Source organism: Bos taurus, chromosome 15, assembly GCF_002263795.3.
Source record: "Bos taurus isolate L1 Dominette 01449 registration number 42190680 breed Hereford chromosome 15, ARS-UCD2.0, whole genome shotgun sequence".
In the NCBI taxonomy this organism is placed as follows: domain Eukaryota; kingdom Metazoa; phylum Chordata; class Mammalia; order Artiodactyla; family Bovidae; genus Bos; species Bos taurus.
In genome coordinates, this window is record NC_037342.1 from 23,781,375 (window position 1) to 23,798,787 (window position 17,413).

General features: G+C 47.4%; 1 protein-coding gene across 24 annotated transcripts in view; it reads left to right on the top strand.

Moving 5' to 3' along the window:
* Nucleotides 1-17,413, top strand: part of NCAM1 (neural cell adhesion molecule 1) — a 362,241-nt gene that overhangs the window by 308,954 nt on the left and 35,874 nt on the right. For 5 of the 24 annotated variants that reach the window (NM_174399.1, XM_010812346.4, XM_010812347.4 and 2 more), the window contains 6 exon segments: nucleotides 1,696-1,725; nucleotides 6,057-6,207; nucleotides 6,503-6,687; nucleotides 7,226-7,322; nucleotides 7,637-7,807; nucleotides 9,872-10,003. In NM_174399.1, coding sequence (NP_776824.1) covers nucleotides 1,696-1,725; nucleotides 6,057-6,207; nucleotides 6,503-6,687; nucleotides 7,226-7,322; nucleotides 7,637-7,807; nucleotides 9,872-10,003 — 766 coding nt within the window. 24 annotated transcript variants of the gene reach the window in all.

Below are 17,413 nucleotides of genomic sequence, written 5' to 3' on the forward strand. Positions count from 1 at the left end.
CTAATTTGTAAGTATGTATATTTGCATATCAGGTTATCTTAAAGTCGGCTACATGCCTTCACCAAATTACCAGGGTCAGGTTATCCTGTTTGCTTTCTCCCTGGCACTGTTTGTCAGGACCTGGATTGATGTCCTTACCAATTCCTCTTACAGGAGGTGTGCTTTAGCCACTTACTGAACTGCCTCTGCTTTTCCCAACTAGGGTTACCAGATATTTTCTTTTAAGTATAAGTGTGTCCCAGGTAAACGCTGCATGGGGATCTTCTTTTGCTAGATGTTTTAAATTTTAAACACTACACTAAAAATTAAAATTAAAAAATTAGTCATTGTTCACCTGAAATTCTGATCTAAGGAAAAAAAAAAAAGATATATCTTATTATCCCACCAGGAACACAGGTGGAAGTTCAGGCTACTAGAAGCATTGTGTTACTAGCATCCACTTATTCTAAAAGCCACAAAACCACAGTGAGTTGAGAGAGACGCAGGAAGAATCTGATCTGAAAAGCAAACAACTCATATGATGGAGGCCCTGAAACCAGTCTTGATTCGTGCAGCCCTGGCATGTGACACACAAGCTTCTCAGTGATGTGGATACAGCAGCCACGTGTGACATGTCTGCCCGCTGTTGCTCTGGTCTATGCGTGTTCCTGTTTCTCACTTCCTTCTTCACTCCACCATCCTGTGACATAATCCACATCCCTCATTTCTCGTGACAGCTCCTTGCATTTAGTAGCCTCTTCTTGCATTTAGTAGCCTCTTACTAAATGTTTGCTAATTCATTCGCATTCCTGGGATTGCATTGCTGTGTCTCTGGTGTCTTTTGTATCCTTTTTCCGTCTGAACCTCAGGGATAGTCAGGCAGTCAACGACATCAGGTATGATGTTTTTGACTCCCATCATGAAATCAGAAAAGCTGTAAGCAGAGTAGATTCCCCAGTGCTGGATAAATAAAAAATCTTGATGTGGGTAGGAAAATACCCAAAGGCCCCTGTGTTCCTGGGTTGGCTCTCTCCTTTGTGAATGCCATGTTTGATGAAGATGCTTAAACCAGCATGTCGTCCCTCTGCCTTTAAGAACCAACTGGAACCTATCACAGCACTCAGAGTTCAGTATCCTCAAACCATCCTGCCCCGTAGTCTTAAGGGCATTCTTCTCATTCCTAATATACCCTCTCTCTTCCTTTCTTCATTCCCCCCCTTTTTTTTTTAATACAAATTTGATTTTAATAGTATGCATGCAGAGTTGCAAAATGCATGAGCACAAAATAATGTATGTGTGATAAGCTGTCCCATCAAATCCGAAGGAGGAAACCTACTCTATAAGTTTCTCTGTATTGTGTGGTTGGAGCTAGCAGTGTCACCTACTGACATAAGGGATATTCAAGGTATTTGGGAATAGGAGCAGTCTACTATGTCAGCTGGTAGCCATATGTATGTCTTCCAAAGATTAGGAGAAGCGTTACCTGTGAATTGTACACTTTAATGTGCATAAGGGGGGCAGAAAAGCTAAGCATAAGCTAAATCCTAAGTTACATTGGGCAGTAAACATACCATTGAAGGTGGGCCTTGGAAAAAGCTCTGAATTGGAAAGAAACTGCATGTGCACGGAACGCAGTGGGATACATCAATTCTCTGAAGCAACATATTGTAAAATTTTACTGCTCTCTTGTTGTGTTTTATATCTTGTTCTCTCCAGGCTTCGTGGACTCGACCAGAGAAGCAAGAGGTATAGCTTGCCCGACCACTAGTCAGTCTTTAGTTTTGCAAGCACTACAGTTTAACTCGCCATTGCAGTTTAATAACCAGACATGCTAAAACTAACTAGTAATTTAGTGTGATTCAAGAATAGGTCCATAGTGGTAGACGTTACTTAGCAATAGTGTCCTTGCAGGATGAGCGAGCAAGGTATGTTGGGAGTGGAAGAACAAATCTTTATTATTTCCTAAGACCGGATCTTATTCTCTTGCTGATGCTGATAAAATCACATCCAGGTAATTATACTCAGAGAAATAAATGGCCCCAATTCCCAGGCCAGGCATTTTGAAATGATGAAATTTTTTGACTCTCACCTGGTTGATGTGGCTTTGGATCATAAAGTCACAGAGTTTAGTGATCTAAAAACCCACTCAGCCCTTACCTTTCCAGCTCAACTCATCTTGTTGCTCGCTTATTTTATCATGATTGGTCTTGGTAAATTACCACATCACATTTCATCTCGAAGCAATGCAAATGACGTCTCTCATTGGTTTTCCCAAATTGCTAAACACATCTATGTTACTTTTATAGAGCATTAAATTTATGAGATTAGAATGATGTGTCATAAATGGTTCTGTGTGTGTGTGTGTGTGTGTGTGTGTGTGTGTTTTAAGTCAGTAGCGTATTTAGCCTTTGAAATTTCTCTGACTGCCATTTGGGTAATGTGGGACTTAGTTTGAAAACTGAGGTTAAATATTAATCTTTAGATTGTAATTGCTACGCACCCAAGACCCTACTTAGGATTATGTCTACCGTTCTTGACCTGATTTGTGTGATTAAGTGACAGGATTGAAATCAAAACCAGTATGCTTTAGATGAAGTTCGAAAATCTAATCTGTAAAATATAAAGGAACCTTTTCTCTAGATGGAACTTAGATATTGTGTAATACTATAAATGTAGAATATGGCAATCCTGTGGACTATATTTAAATTGGATAAACCCATCCCCCTGGTCTTTCAGAAATGATAATTATTCAGAACACATAACTCATGTGTTCAGGTCATGGCTATAAATATTTAATGCCGTTTAATATTTAAAAAGTTGACTGCCTGTCCCCAGGCACTGGTGGTAGTTTCTGCAGCCTGCTGTCATCAAATCTAGTTCATTATAAGCTCCCTTTGTATCATCCCTTCCTCCACGGCGTAGGGACTGTAGTTAGGGGCACAGGATCACTGAAACACTTTCTTCCTGCAGCCCAGGAGTGCTGTCACAGACTGGGTGCTTTATTGCCCAGAAGTCACAGGCTCATTAAGATTGGGGATGGGAGAAAAGAAGGGTTAATTATCAGCCACTCCTGAACCACTTCCCCTCTCATTCCACCTGGCCTTGTGCATCTTCCCCTGTCATTCAGATTTAGACCCAGCTAGAGGAGGAGCTGAGATTTATCAGGGAGCATTAAGGAGATGTTGAGAGGATTGCTATTAGTAGTGGAAGTAATTGGTTTACTCCCAGGAAAGCAGACACCTCACTCCGTTTTGCCGAAGTGTCCTTATCTTAAGTTATCTCACTCTGGACATAATTGACTTTCAAGTGAGTTCTGCCCCCTGGGGCTCAGAAGCGCCGTTCCCTTCTATTTGTCTCAGTCAGAAATGAAGACCACGAATCCAGATGAGTTCGAAAGAAGGCTTGAGTTGTGGCCAATTTCACTCTGTAAGCTCTGGAAAGCCTTAGGACTTCTCCCGGCAAGAAGAGAGACAAAAATGTTTTGATGAGAAGAGCAATTGTAATTGCCCTTCATGCTTTTTTTTTTTTTTTTTTTTTTTTTTGCAAAACAGGGTCTTTTTGCCATAACAATCTTTTCATTCATGTCCAGTTTATCTGCTTCCTTCTTGAATCTGGACCATCAGCCTACATGACCTCTGGTCTGGATGGCTTGGAGGGGGCGCTGTCTGACTCTGACCTGGTGCCAGAGTAAATCATTTCAGAGGGAAATAGTCCAATCACCCTGGAGTCTGTCTGCGCCCCCTCGGAGGGAAGAACTGGGCATCTGGCAAGTAATCCTGTCATCAGTCCTGTCTTGAGCCACCACAAAACTACAGATCCCTGTGGAAGGCCGCCTACTGCTCTGTTGACATCGTTCAATGAGAAAGTTTTCCAGAGAGAAATTTAGACAAACTGACCTGATAGAAAGGGGGGAAAATAGGACTGTCAGTGCCGTCATTTCTCTCTGACCATTTTCTAGATAATTCTGAGTAAAAACTGCTCATGCCCCCCTTTGGGCTTGCTTGTTGATGTCCTTCTCTTACATACATGACTCTCTTTGCATCTTCTGCTGCTACATCCTTGCTTATGGAAATGTTCTCTTGACTTCTGAAAGGTTCTGGTCAGTTTTCCTGGTTTGTGGTGGTGGCCCCAAGGACAAGTCCTGGGAATGTGACAAAAAATTATAGAGTTCAGCTTCTGGCTGGCGTTACTGTTGGCTGAACCTATGTTCTTACTCTTCTGTCTTTTGGGGAAATAGGGATGATGAGCAGGTCAGGTCAGCCCTCGTAGATACTGCAGGGATGACCTCACACTCCGGATGCCACAGGTTTAGGTGATGGGTCAAGATTTTGCTTGGCACATGAAAATCACACACTGCCGTGGACCCTGTCTGCCCACTTGAAAAGGGTTTTCAGGAGCCAGTATCTTCAACAAACCAGATGTCTCGGATTTTCTAGGCAAGGCCTCTACCCCAGCCCATGTCAGCTCACATTCATGTGCATATCCTCTGGGGGTGCTCCTTCTCAACCAGTCAGCCTCTCAGCTTCACATGGCACCTGGGGGCGGAGAGCCGAGGCATCTGGGCATTCCTGTCAGAGAGGGGTGGTGCTCACTGCAGCAGGTGGCGATGGTTTTGCTCAGCTCTTCTGTCTCCTTGCTGGCAGTTGTGTTCCAGCTTCTGAATATGAAATGCGATGGGGCTTAAATGACTGAAATAGACCAGCTCTACCAGGGATGCTGGGTTCCCCTGGTGGCTCAGACAGTAAAGAATCCGCCTGCAATGCAAGAGACCTGGGTTCTGTCCCTGGGTTGGGAAGATCCCCTGGAGGAGGGCATGGCAACCCACTCCAGTGTTCTTGCCTGGAGAATCTTCATGGACAGAGGAGCCTGGTGGGCTACAGTCCATAGGGTTACAAAGAATCGGACACGACTGATCAGCTAAATACCAGGGATGACAGAGGGACTTCTTGTGGTAGGTCTAAGGCTGCAGTTAAGGCCAATGGTGTCTTGCTTTTGAACTCCCCAAACTGGCCTGCTTTATGATATTTCAGGACTGGATTTCAGGCTTCCATACCGGCAGCTCAAAGGAACCTGAAGGCAGGTATTCTCTAGTTCTTTAAAAGCGCGACCTCATGGGATGACAGATGCTATAGGCAGAGCACTCACATGCCCCTGTCTATGGAATACCACGCAGTGGACATAAAAGTACGGCCCAGCCCATGAGAAGCCAGACTCCTTCTTCAGATGACCCCCTTTCTTGAGGATCTGAACTCAGGCCACATGCCCAGACTCTTCCTAGGCCAGCAACCATTTTACTTGAGTATAAAGGGGAAACCCCTAGGAAATATTCCAGGACCCATTGCCCAGGCCTCATATGCTGATTGTCTGTTTGACCAGTTCTTGTAATTCCAAAGACCCAGGAAGACAGTTCTAGTGTCAAGGGCTAAAACATGGTGATTGTGGTGTCTAGGGTCCTAAATATGGCTGGCAATCTCTGTATCACCATCCCAGGACAGGGGACCCAGTTCCCCTCACTTCCAGTACAACAGCTCCTGAGCTCTGGATTGTTAGACTTTTTTGGAATGAAACTGTTTTAGTGTTAAGCATTCAAGAAAATGAGGCATCTTCAGAAAGATGACTTTCTTGTATCATTTCTTTCATTTGGCGCATTCGGAGTTCCCATTACGTGTGCACACACCAGGGAACAGGCAGATAGGCGGGAAGGAAAGGACGGAAGTGCAGGTTTTCCAGAACCTCATGAGGTGAGACCATTGCAGCTGCAATGCCTGCTGGCCAGACTTTGGCTTCCATTTCAGATATGCCAAGCCAAGCTGTCTGGGGGCCTCGATTGTCCTTCCCAAGCCAGTCTTGGCACACAGGCTAGGCTGCTTGGATAAACTGAGACCCATTTTTCTGTTTGGGATGCACCCAAGTTCCCATGGTGCTCTCTGGAGCCGTGCTGCCACGAGTTGGTACCTAAAGCAAGACCTAGACGTTGGCTCAAAGAGGGGAGAGCTGTGAGGCTGGTCATGCGCAGTGATGCCTGTTCTCAGCCCCGCCCACTTCAGACGCTGACACCGCCCCTCCCCTTCCGGCAGACCCTGGACGGGCACATGGTGGTGCGCAGCCACGCCCGCGTGTCGTCCCTGACGCTGAAGAGCATCCAGTACACCGACGCCGGGGAGTATGTCTGCACTGCCAGCAACACCATCGGCCAGGACTCCCAGTCCATGTACCTCGAAGTGCAATGTGAGGAGAACGGCGGGAGGATGCGGGGCAGGGAGGGCTGTGCAGGGTCGGGGTGACGCACCTGTCCCGCGGCGGTAGGCCCTAGGTCATCCCAAAGCTGTGTCCCCAAGGGGCCCCCCCACACCATCCTCAGACTTACGGGTCTGCTTGTCTCCCCACGCAGCTCATGGGAAAAGCCCCGATCCCCGCTTTCCCCCGCGTCAGATCGGCTTCCGCCATCTCAGGGCCGGAAGCCAGAGTGGGGGGGACTCCGCGATCACAGCAGTCTTTCTGGAGCCGCTGTCCTTCTTTGCAGATGCCCCCAAGCTGCAGGGCCCTGTGGCTGTGTACACTTGGGAGGGGAACCAGGTGAACATCACCTGCGAGGTGTTTGCCTACCCCAGTGCCACTATCTCGTGGTTCCGAGACGGTCAGCTGCTGCCCAGCTCCAACTACAGCAACATCAAGATCTACAACACCCCGTCCGCCAGCTACCTGGAGGTGAGGCGGTGTGGGGGTGGGGGCGCGGTGCAGGAGCCGTGGTCTGAGTGTGGACAGGCTGCTGGGTACAGCTGATATCCTCTCCCTCGCTTCTCTGGCGCATCCTGGGCAGCCATTCATTGGGGAAGAAAACCAGCCTCAGCCTGCTCCTTCCTCTCGAGGAGCCAGATCAGGGCCTGGAGGGGAGCAGAGTGTTCCTTCCTCATGAGATCCCTTTCTTTTTTTTTTTTTTTTTAATTGAAGTATAGTTGATTTGCAATGTTGTGCCCATCTCTGCTGTTCAGCACCATGACTCAGTTATACACAGAGATGCATTCTTCTTTATTATCGTCTTTCCCATTGTAGTTTATCCCAGGAAATTGGATGGCGTTCCCTGTGCTATACCTTGTCGTTTATCCATTCTCTATATAGTAGTTTGCATCTACCAACTCTATGAGCTGGAGCTTTACTGATTCTATTCTTGGTTCAGTAAACAAGGATCTGAGGGTGTGGCCATTCCGTGGGACACTTGTAACCCAAGAGCTCCTTCTCTCTAAAGGTGACCCCAGACTCTGAAAATGATTTTGGAAACTACAACTGTACCGCAGTGAACCGCATCGGACAGGAGTCTTTGGAATTCATCCTTGTCCAAGCAGGTGAGTGCCCCTTCCAGCTACACCACCCTCACCCTGGCTGGTCCATTTCATGACCTTCTGTGATGACAGAAAGTGGGAAGAAGGGGGAGTAAAGGTCAGCAACCACAGGGTAAGGAGGCTGAGAGCTAAGGGGGCTTAAAGATCTAGACATGGGGTATATTGGGAGAGAATTATATGGTGGGGTAGACCAGGAAGACAGAATACAGATGACAAGATTTGCAAGAGTTAAATAAGAGAGTCATGTTTCATGATCAGAAGTTACGTCCTGGGCCACATCCAGCTGACCTGGGTCTCCATGTGTGTCTTCCCCACAGATACTCCATCCTCACCATCCATCGACCAGGTGGAGCCATACTCTAGCACAGCACAGGTGCAATTTGATGAGCCAGAGGCCACAGGCGGAGTGCCCATCCTCAAATACAAAGCTGAGTGGAGAGCAATGGGCGAGGAGGTGTGGCACTCCAAGTGGTATGATGCCAAGGAAGGTAAGTTGCAGAGTCCGAGTTTACTTGAGAATGATGTCTCTGGGCACACATGCACAGCCCCCTTGAGTTCACCAGATCCTGGCTTCTGACGTGACACCCCCCGACTGGGGAACGCCAGATGCCACCGCCTGCCATCCTGCTGATGTCCCGTGCTGCAGGACCATCACTGGTATTCAGCCTTAGGCTGTGGTCACGTCTCATGTGGGGCTGTTGGCCTTCTGCCACCCCGGCACTTCAGAACCTGGTTCTCATGACCGTACCAGGACAGATGAGGCCGGCTCTGCATTCCAAGCAGAAGCCCTACTTAAGTGCTGAGCACAACCCAGAGGAGTCCTGTCTACCCTGCTGTGCACATTTGGGTTCCGTGTGCTTCAGGGTCTCTGCTGTCACCCATCCAGTCCTGCTTGGGTATATTCAGGGATTGCCGTGTAATTATGACATTAACCTAATAAGCAGAGCCGGCGAGACAGCACTTTTAAATCAATTCTATGATAATATTTCCAAAGATTTGAAAAATGACCCTTGGATGACTGCAGTTTGAAGTTTCTGAGCTCAGCTCATCTTGCCCTGAGGATTGAATGTGTTTATGTCTGACTCTCCCTTTGAGGTTTAATTGGAATAACTCAGTGAAGTAAGTTTTGTTTCCATAGAAATTTTTAATCCCAGAAATGAGGGTAGAACTGAGAATGGACTGGATTAGGATGCAGTGTCACAGCAATTCAGAGACATCTTCCGACTCAGTTTTACTGAGAACTCATCCTTCCAGGAAGCTCCCATCACTCCAGCTTTGGGGAGGGCTAGGAGGACTTTCTGCGTAATCAGGATTAGAACTACAAGAAAATCATCCTTCACCTCCCTGACATCCCCCTGAAACCTCATACGAACTTTGTGGCAGGTTAATCCTATGTCCAACAGACTTTTTGTTTCCTAGTTAACTTTTTTAATGTAGTAAAATGTATATAACATGAGCTTCCCAGCTGGCACTAGTGGTAAAGAATCCACCTGCCAGTGCAAGAGACATAAAAGATTCGGGTTTGATCCCTGGATCAGAAAGATCCCCTGGAATGGGAAATGGCAACCCACTCCAGTATTCTTGCCTGGGGACTCCCATGGACACAGGAGCCTGGTGGGCTATAGTCTGTGGGGTCGCAAAATTCGGACATGACTGAGTGAGCACTATATATAACATAAAAATTATTATTTTAACCATTTTCTAGTGTTCACAGTTCAGTGGCATTAAATCGTTATGTGGTCACCACTGTCCATCTCCAGAACTTTTTCATCCTAAAGTCAATACCCATTAAATGACAACTCCGCATTCCCTCCTGCCCCAGCCCCTGGCAGCCACCTTTCTGCTTTCTATAGAGTTGACTCTTGTTGTTGCTCTTTAGTCTTCAAGCCATGTCTGAATCTTTTGCAACCCCCTGGACTGTAGCCCACCAGGCTCCTCTATCCATGGAATTTCCCAGGCAAGAATACTGGAGTGAATGGCCATTTCCTCCTCCAGGGGATCTTCCTGACCGGGGGATCAGACCTGCATCTTATGCTTCTCCTGCGTTGGCAGACGATTCTTTACCACTGAGTCACCATGGAAGCCCATAGTTGACTATTGATAGTCTCTCTGTATATATTGACTATTATAGGTACTTCATGTAAGTGGAATAATACAGTATTTGTCCTTTTGTATCTGTCCTATCTCAGTTAGTGTGATGTCCCAAAGGTTCATGCCAGTTGTAGTGCATCAGAATGTCATGCCTTTTTAAAACTGGGCAATACTCCACTGTATGGAAGACTACGTTCTGTTTATGCATTCATCTGTTGGGGGGCATTTGGGTTGTTTCCACAGTTCAGCTATTGTAAACAAGATGGCCTTGAACGTTTGTACAAATATCTATTCCAGTCCCTGCTTCCAGTCCTTTGGTACATAGATCCAGAACTGGAACTGCTGGATCGAATTCTACCTTTAATCGAAGAGGGATTTGCTGTACTGTTTACCACGGCAGCTGCACTATTTCACCAATAGGCTTTCCCCTCTTTGTGACCCTTTACCTGTTCTCACAACAGCCAGCATGGAGGGCATTGTCACCATCGTGGGCCTCAAGCCCGAGACGACGTACGCAGTCCGGCTGGCGGCCCTCAACGGCAAGGGCCTGGGCGAGATCAGCGCCGCCTCTGAGTTCAAGACGCAGCCAGTCCGTAAGTACAGCCCGCTGCCCAGCTCGTCTCCCTGGGGTGGGGGGACCCATCCAGTGTTCAGATGACAGCGTTTTGTCTTTACAGGTCCCTCTGCTCACGGTGGTCCCACCTCCTAGTTCTCTGGCCCTCAGCGGCGGCCGATACCACTCCCTTGGTCCTCAGTTTCTCAAAGGGCTTGGAGACACAGTCTAATAGCTGGTCCAGCTTGTTAGAGTAGCAGCCGGGACAGAAAACCACGCATGCATGTCATCAGAGGCACCGAGGAGACTCAGGGCAGCGTGGTAGGGACAGATTTGGGAGATTTGCTCTTTGTCACAAGGGCCCTAGGGGCTTCCCCGGTGGCTCAGTGGTGAAGAATCTGCCTGCCAGTGCAGGAAGACTTGGGTTCAATCCCTGGGTCGGGAAGATCCCCTGGAGAAGGGAATGGCAACCCACTCCAGTACCCTTGCCTGGGAAATCCCATAGACAAAGGAGCCTGGCAGGCTATAGTCCACGGGGTTGCAAAGAGTCAGACACCACTGAGCATCTGAGCACACACCCATACGCACACACACACACACACACACACACACTCACATGGGCTCCAAGCACCTGGTGACTTGAAGGAAGACAGTAAAGGCAGTGATGGTTGGCATAATTAGTTGTGGGGTTTTAATGAAGCAGAGATATCCAGTTACAGGGAAACAGAGCTTGCTGTAGGATAAATGAGCAGGAGCAAAGCCCCAACAAAATAAAGAGGGAAAAAATGGCCTCTGTCATTCGTACCCCTCCTCCTTTCAGGAGCACCATTGGGGTCTCCTTGGTCACGGCCTCTTTCAGGAGTCCCTTCTTCCTGATCCCATTCAGAGTTGCAGTTCTGTTTTCCTCCATTGCTCCCTCTTTCCTTAAGCCAAGCCTGCCATACTTCTCCGTCCCCACACACAGCCAAGCTCTGGGTGAGCCCTGGTCTAGTTCAGTCCCTCCACAGATGGAGTTCCTCCCCATGGAGGATGGTGAGTCCATCCAGGTGAAGAAGATGCTGTAGCAAGACTCTCCCAGCGGTCACAGAGCTTCCTGGGCCCTCCTCTGACTCCTGGGGTCAAAAGGCATATGGGAGAATCCTCCACTTTCTTCCCTATGGGGTCAGGGGTCTGCAGAGTGATCCCCCTGCCTCTTTGCAGAAGTAGAGAGCCTGTCTCATCTTCCTCCTACAGGAATTGCTTCTCTCTGGATTTGAAGTAATTTGATAATTTGCGTTTCCAGCTCCGTGTGTTCTGCAGATCCTATTCATTTCTTTTACATCTTATTTTTTTTTCTTGGGTCTGTCTCTTGTCTTTTCCTTTCGTCTGTGTTCCATCCATGGGATATGCAGATAGCCCTCTTCCACGTAAGTGCCTCTTCATACCTCATTACCTGTTTCTAGAGTGTTAACATCTGCTAGTTCTAGTTTTTTAATTTAGTTCCAGTCCCTTTTGTCCCCTAGAGGCTGAAGTAGATGATGCCGGCCGGGCCCTAACCACACTGACCTTAGTCTAGTTGTGCTCTTGTTAATGTCTGTAGGTTACTCCAAGAGGCTAACACTCGTCCTGTTTTAGAGCATGCAAATTTTTTGTCTTTTGAAATTGTGTTTATTTATTAATTTCTATGTGTGACGATTACCCTGTGGCAACATTTTGCTGAGCCAAGCACGGTGGAGGTCTGCAAAGGGCCTCTAAATAAGGATATGGCATCATCTCACCATTAGCCAGGATGCCGGAAAAGTAACCAGAGCATCTCCAGTCCTCTATTCAGAATCCCTTCATGGGCACGAGAACCCAGAAGGCTTTTCACATGTGCTTTTAGGAGGTGAAAGAACTGAGCTCACTGCACCTCCCTTTTCTGTCTGGCTGGTGATAGCTGAAAGGCTCTAGGAGCATGGGTGGGGGAACCCACACAGCATGAATGAGTTTGCATCACGGGTACCTCCTGCAGGGGAGTTAAGTCCACAGTTTAACGGGTGAACTCTGTTCTTTAGCACTAGGTTACTTGCAACATGTATTTCCATGTTTGGGAAAATCCATCTGCAATACAGGAGACCCAGGTTCAATCCCTGGGTCAGGAAGATCCCCTGGAGAAGGGATAGGCTACCCACTCCAGTATTCATGCTTGGAGAATCCCATGGACAGAGGAGCCTGGCAGGCCACAGTCCATGGGGTCACACAGAGTCGGACACAACTGAGCGACTTAGCACGTGCACACACACAGCCAGCTACTTAGTAGCAGTATTGCCAAGAATGAAGGAAGGGGGTGATTCTCCCCAAAAAGGACATCCTAATTTTGTAAGCTATAAGTAGTGGACCTGGAAGCAAGAGTAACAGGAGCATCCCTCCTCCTCCAGGAGCAGAACTGTGGTCCAGTCTCTACCTGCATAGATGTCCCCGGGCTTCACGTCCGCTGAGGCTCAGCTTCTTCCCAGGCTGAGCTCAGAAGGGTGGAGGGAAGTCTTCAGCAGCACATTCTTTTCATGCAACGCTCCTAGCTCCTGAAAGGCACTCAGGGAAGCTTATCTTTTTGAAATTTATTCAGAAATATTGCAGCACCAGCAGAAACTAAGTAGCTCGGTGTAGGCATTCTGAGATATTGAACAAGGGCTAAATCTACTCTCTCAGCAGAGTTGGTTCCTGAATTAACCAGTTCTGGAAGAAGTCGGATAGAGTGGAGGGGGAATGGAGTTGTCAGTGAGGACTGACAGCTGTCCGCTCTGGGCCGACAGCTCAGCTCTGCCCTCAGAGCACCCAGAAGGCTCAAGGGCACCTTCCTCCTGGATCTTTAACCCAGTCTTTAGGTGCCCATTCCTCTGGACTTTATCTGTAAACAGAGGCTGGCTTAGTAACATCACAGAGAGGCAAGACCTCCTTCAGAGTGTTTACCCAGTAACTGGGGTTTGAGTACTGAATCTGAGTAACTGGGTCTTGAACTTCAAAGGTCGTAAGTGGTTTTCATTCATTGCCAGCCCAGCCTTCTTTAAGGTGAGAATTTTTATAGCAGACACTGTGTTTTAAAAGCCAGCGTTTAATATTTTTTAAAAAGAAGACCTCTAGATTTTGGTGTTTGTTATCTGCCAGTATGAAAATGGATGATTAACCAAGCAAGATTCCAAGAAGTCCTTTGGAAAATGGTGGGGTCAGTCCTTCATTCCAAGTCAGTCATGAGTAATGCAGTGCAGCAGCAGGCATTGCTAGTCACATGAAAAGTCAGTTTTCTCAATCACCTAATTAAGTTATGGTTTAAAGAATTAAAAAGCAAACCTTTTTTAGACAAAGAGAACGTGGCACAGTTTTAGAGTTGAACGTGAATTAGAAAGCAAACCTCTTTTAGACACAGAAAGCATGGCACAGTTTTAGAGTTGAACGTAATTTTTTTTTCTAGAACTTGAGCAGGGTGAGGATGATTATACTCTCACTGAAGTTGATCATTATGGTCTTTCCTCTCACCTCCATAGCCTTCCTAGGGTTGAAGTGAGGATCTTGCTCAAAAGGTAACCTGTTGTGCATAAACCCATCCTGAGAAAAGGTTACAGTTGGAAGGAAGATGCCAGCGTTTCCCACTGCCAAGACAAAACCCAATTACTGCTGCTAGGAAGTGAGGATAAGTTTTTGGAAGGACCTTCTCTGAGTTCTCATTCCCATTCCTTGAAAGGCACAAAGGTTATCTGAACTTAAACAAGATCAGCCATCAGTTTAGCTGCCGGCTTACGCCAAGCCCAAGAACCAGGGGCATCTGAGGCTGGCTCATCTCACCCACGAACAGTGCATCCACCTCCTATGATATTGGGATACAGGTGCACAGACTGCTTCTGTGGCCCTGGAGGTGGGCCCTGGGTACACCCTCAGGTCTGAGAAGAGACAGGTCAGGGTCAGGAGGAGCTGGCACCCTGGACAGAGTTGATACTGCTGGCCCTCTGAGTTGGGAGGTGTAGGGGAGAGCCATTTGCTCATCACTTGAAGTTGCTTGACATGTCTCAGTATTAGGGTTGCTTCATGATTCCTTAATGGTCTCCACCACATACAGGGGCATGAGTATGTCACAGCAGAGATGAGCAGGTGAAACTAGCCAATACCACCAGTATGTCAAGGATTCCTGCTTTGGAGCCACCCAGTTAGAAAGTCTGGCTTACCTGCTGGGAGGTTCCTTTGTTTCTGTGAAGGCAATGAAAGCCGAGGCTCCAACTGGACAAATGAAACCCCAGCCTGGAAAGATGTCCCTGTTTCATGTATTTCGAGGCCAGGTGTCTGCATGCTGTTAGGAAGCTTTTAGGTGGAAGGCTCATGACCTCTGTTTGCCCCAGGAGGGGCTGCTTCCTTCTTAGAGCTACTGAAACCCTGAAGAAGTGACATGATAATTTATTATGACTCTTTCCTCCATGGTTGAACCACACACCTTCAGAATCTCATTGGCTGAATGTTACCTCTTCAATTGCTTCTGTACCATGAAGTGAAATAGACAATTTCTCACAAGGGTATAAAGATTACAAGTGAGTCTCTACTTTTTAAAAGTGACACCTTGAAATTTGTTGTTTCATATTTTGCCCCTTAGATGCCACATGGCAAATATGTTAATGCATTGTAATATATTGTGATTAAGGTATATAAAACCCCATCCCTCAGCCAGAATAATATGGACAACTGTACAACCAATTAAGCCAAAAAAATAGAAGAGAAAGAACGAGAAAAAGAGAGAGATACACTTTTATCAGAATTAACCAGACTGTCAAGTCATATTGAGTTAGTAGCCTGTCTTGCTCTGATTCCAGTGACATTGTTCTGGATGGTTTAACAAGGTAACCTCATCTAGAAGGTATGAGAAAGACTTAACCATGAGTGTCAAGACAGTATTGGAGATAGGGTGACGTTTTTCCAAATTTTTATCTAGCTCTCAAAGGGGCCTGTTTTCTGTGATTATTGATGGAACAGCTTCTGAATAGTTGCCACTGAAAAATTAAATATCCATTCAGTGTCCAAAATGTCTCAAATGCACCATTTCTAAAGGTTCACCATGCAGAAAGCTGGTTAGCATTACTTGGTTAGTCCCAGTCCCTTCAAAGTGCCCTGGCTCAATGTTAATTTGCTTGGTCCTCCGCACACACAGCAGCAGCCAGAGCACCACATTTCCTAGTGTTTGGAGGACAGTGGTGGCTGTCGTAACATCCAGATCCCAAACCATCCCAACCTCGCCCAGTCACAGCATTAAGGAAGACGATTGTTTCTATTTTATCGGGACCTTAAAATCAGAGAGTGATGCACGCACACATTTTACTATAAATATGTGCCATCTGTGTAGGTAAACACATGAAGAGGTAGGTAACGTCACAGCCAAGGTCACTTTCCCCTTTTCTGTTGGTTCACCTTAAGCTGGGGGCCAGGTGTCTTTCCCTCCAGACATCTGATCCTGTGGAGACAGCTGCTGAACTGCCTGTGTGTTTTCACAGGGTTGGAGAGCCCTGCAGCTGTTCCTGGCCTGGTCCCTTCCTGAACCGCGGGGCTGGGCAGCCGCACAGGCTCAGGGTTTGAAGTCAGAGCGTCCTGCTCTCTAAGGGGCTGTAGGCCACCTGTTCTCCTGCATGGAGTTCTTCCCGCTGCAACTCATGTCAGCTTCTCCTACTGACACCGCTGGTTTGCCTCTTCCATTTTCCCCTTCAGTGTCTGTGTGCCTCGATGATCTTTTTTTTTCAATCTTCATTTTTCTTTCCTCAGCGGCTCCTGCTAGCTCTTCCACCCCTGTTCCGTTGTCTCATCTGGATAGTGAGTATCATTTCCATCTTCCATCTCCCTGCAGGTGGCTCTCTGCCAGCCACAGCGTGTCTGGCTGGCGTGATCTCCTCTACCGGGTGATAATTCCACTCTGTTGGTGGAGGGCAGCGCTGGGTTTTAGAGGAGCAAATGAGTTGAGACGTAGGCACCAGGCTGCTCAGATTCGGGGCGGGGGGGCGGGGGAGCAGCTCTCCCCGCAGGAGGAGGTGCGTGGAAAGCATTGCTCTGGACAGAAAATCTCGCAGGCAGGCTCCCCAAGGCTGTGGCTCCCCCAGCCCTGTCCTCCAGATTCGTAGTCAGCTGATTATTTAGAGAAGCCAAACGATTTTGCCAAGAAAAATGTCAATTCCACAGGGTCATAAGAAATGTTAGGGGTGTTATGTTTTCACCCGGCATTTTAATTGGCACAGTTGGGTTCAGACGTTGAAATTAGATAGCAAGGCCTGTAGCTTTTGCTGTCTCCATAACTGCATACGTTTCTTGTAAATATTTGTGGGAGAAGAAACAGTGCCTGCTTGCAGATGTGCCTGGCAGAAGGCATTAGGCAAATTATTTAACCCTTTACAAGGGAGCCTTGCTTTTCTTCTCTAGAAAACAGGAGAAGTCATCGCACCCTGCTCCCAAATAACAGCAAACCTGGGGTTTATCAAGCTGTTTGCCACCCGGGAGCAGTGCCACTAAGTCTGGCAGTGGTGTCACCTGGGCAGCCTCCAGCTTTGTCACTGTGTCTGGGCTCCTCTCATTTACCACCTCGTTTCACTTAGCTGCCCTATCCTTCTATTCCCCTGAGTCCTCAGGGGTGGGAGCACCCCAGGCCTCCCACTCTTTGCAGTGGTGAACCCAGTGCTCCTAGGGGAAAGAGCAGGGAGACGGCAGCTGAACAAGACCCAGGGTGTCATGGCAGCCAGTGCTCAGCGCCCAGTCAGTGCAGCGGCAAGGCCGCTCAGCTGGCCGTATCCCCGTGGTGCATCAGAAGCCCTGCACTCGGGAGTGACCCGAGCCCCAAGCCCAGAGCCCTTTGTGGCATCTGTCTGACTTGGAAACAGCCCGCCACTCTTGCACTGCTTGCCAGGCAGTGGACTTGAACAATAGGAATTCAGCGACCAGGTTCAGCTCCCCTGCTTTGGCGTGCAGTTCCCTGACCTTGAATGAGTCACCCCACCTCTCTGAACCTCAGACTCCTTATTTCCCAAAGGAAGGATAGAGTCTGCTTACTTTGTAGGTATGTATGAAAATCAAAGTTTAAGTAGGAGAAATACAAGACACAATGCCCAGCATGTAGTAGCTAGAATTTGTAGTGAGAATAAATAAGAGTTACATTATTACTTGCCATCTGAGAGTAATTTGTCAGCAAAACCTCTGAAAATCTCTTTAAAATATCTACATTCATACTGATAAATCAGGGAAGAAGGAAATGAGAGCATACCTCCTTTACCATCTCTTTTTTCTCTATAACAGTGTCTTAATATATATACACACATACATGTATGTATCAGTAAATTTAATTTATCTCTGTTCTCTCTTTCACCTTTCTGTGCCCTTTCCATCCTTCATGTTTCCATAGCAACCTGGCCTCCTCCTGCTCTTACAACCACCGAAGCAACTAGTGAGTAGAGAGCTTAGCTGCCTGGGCCTGACTGCT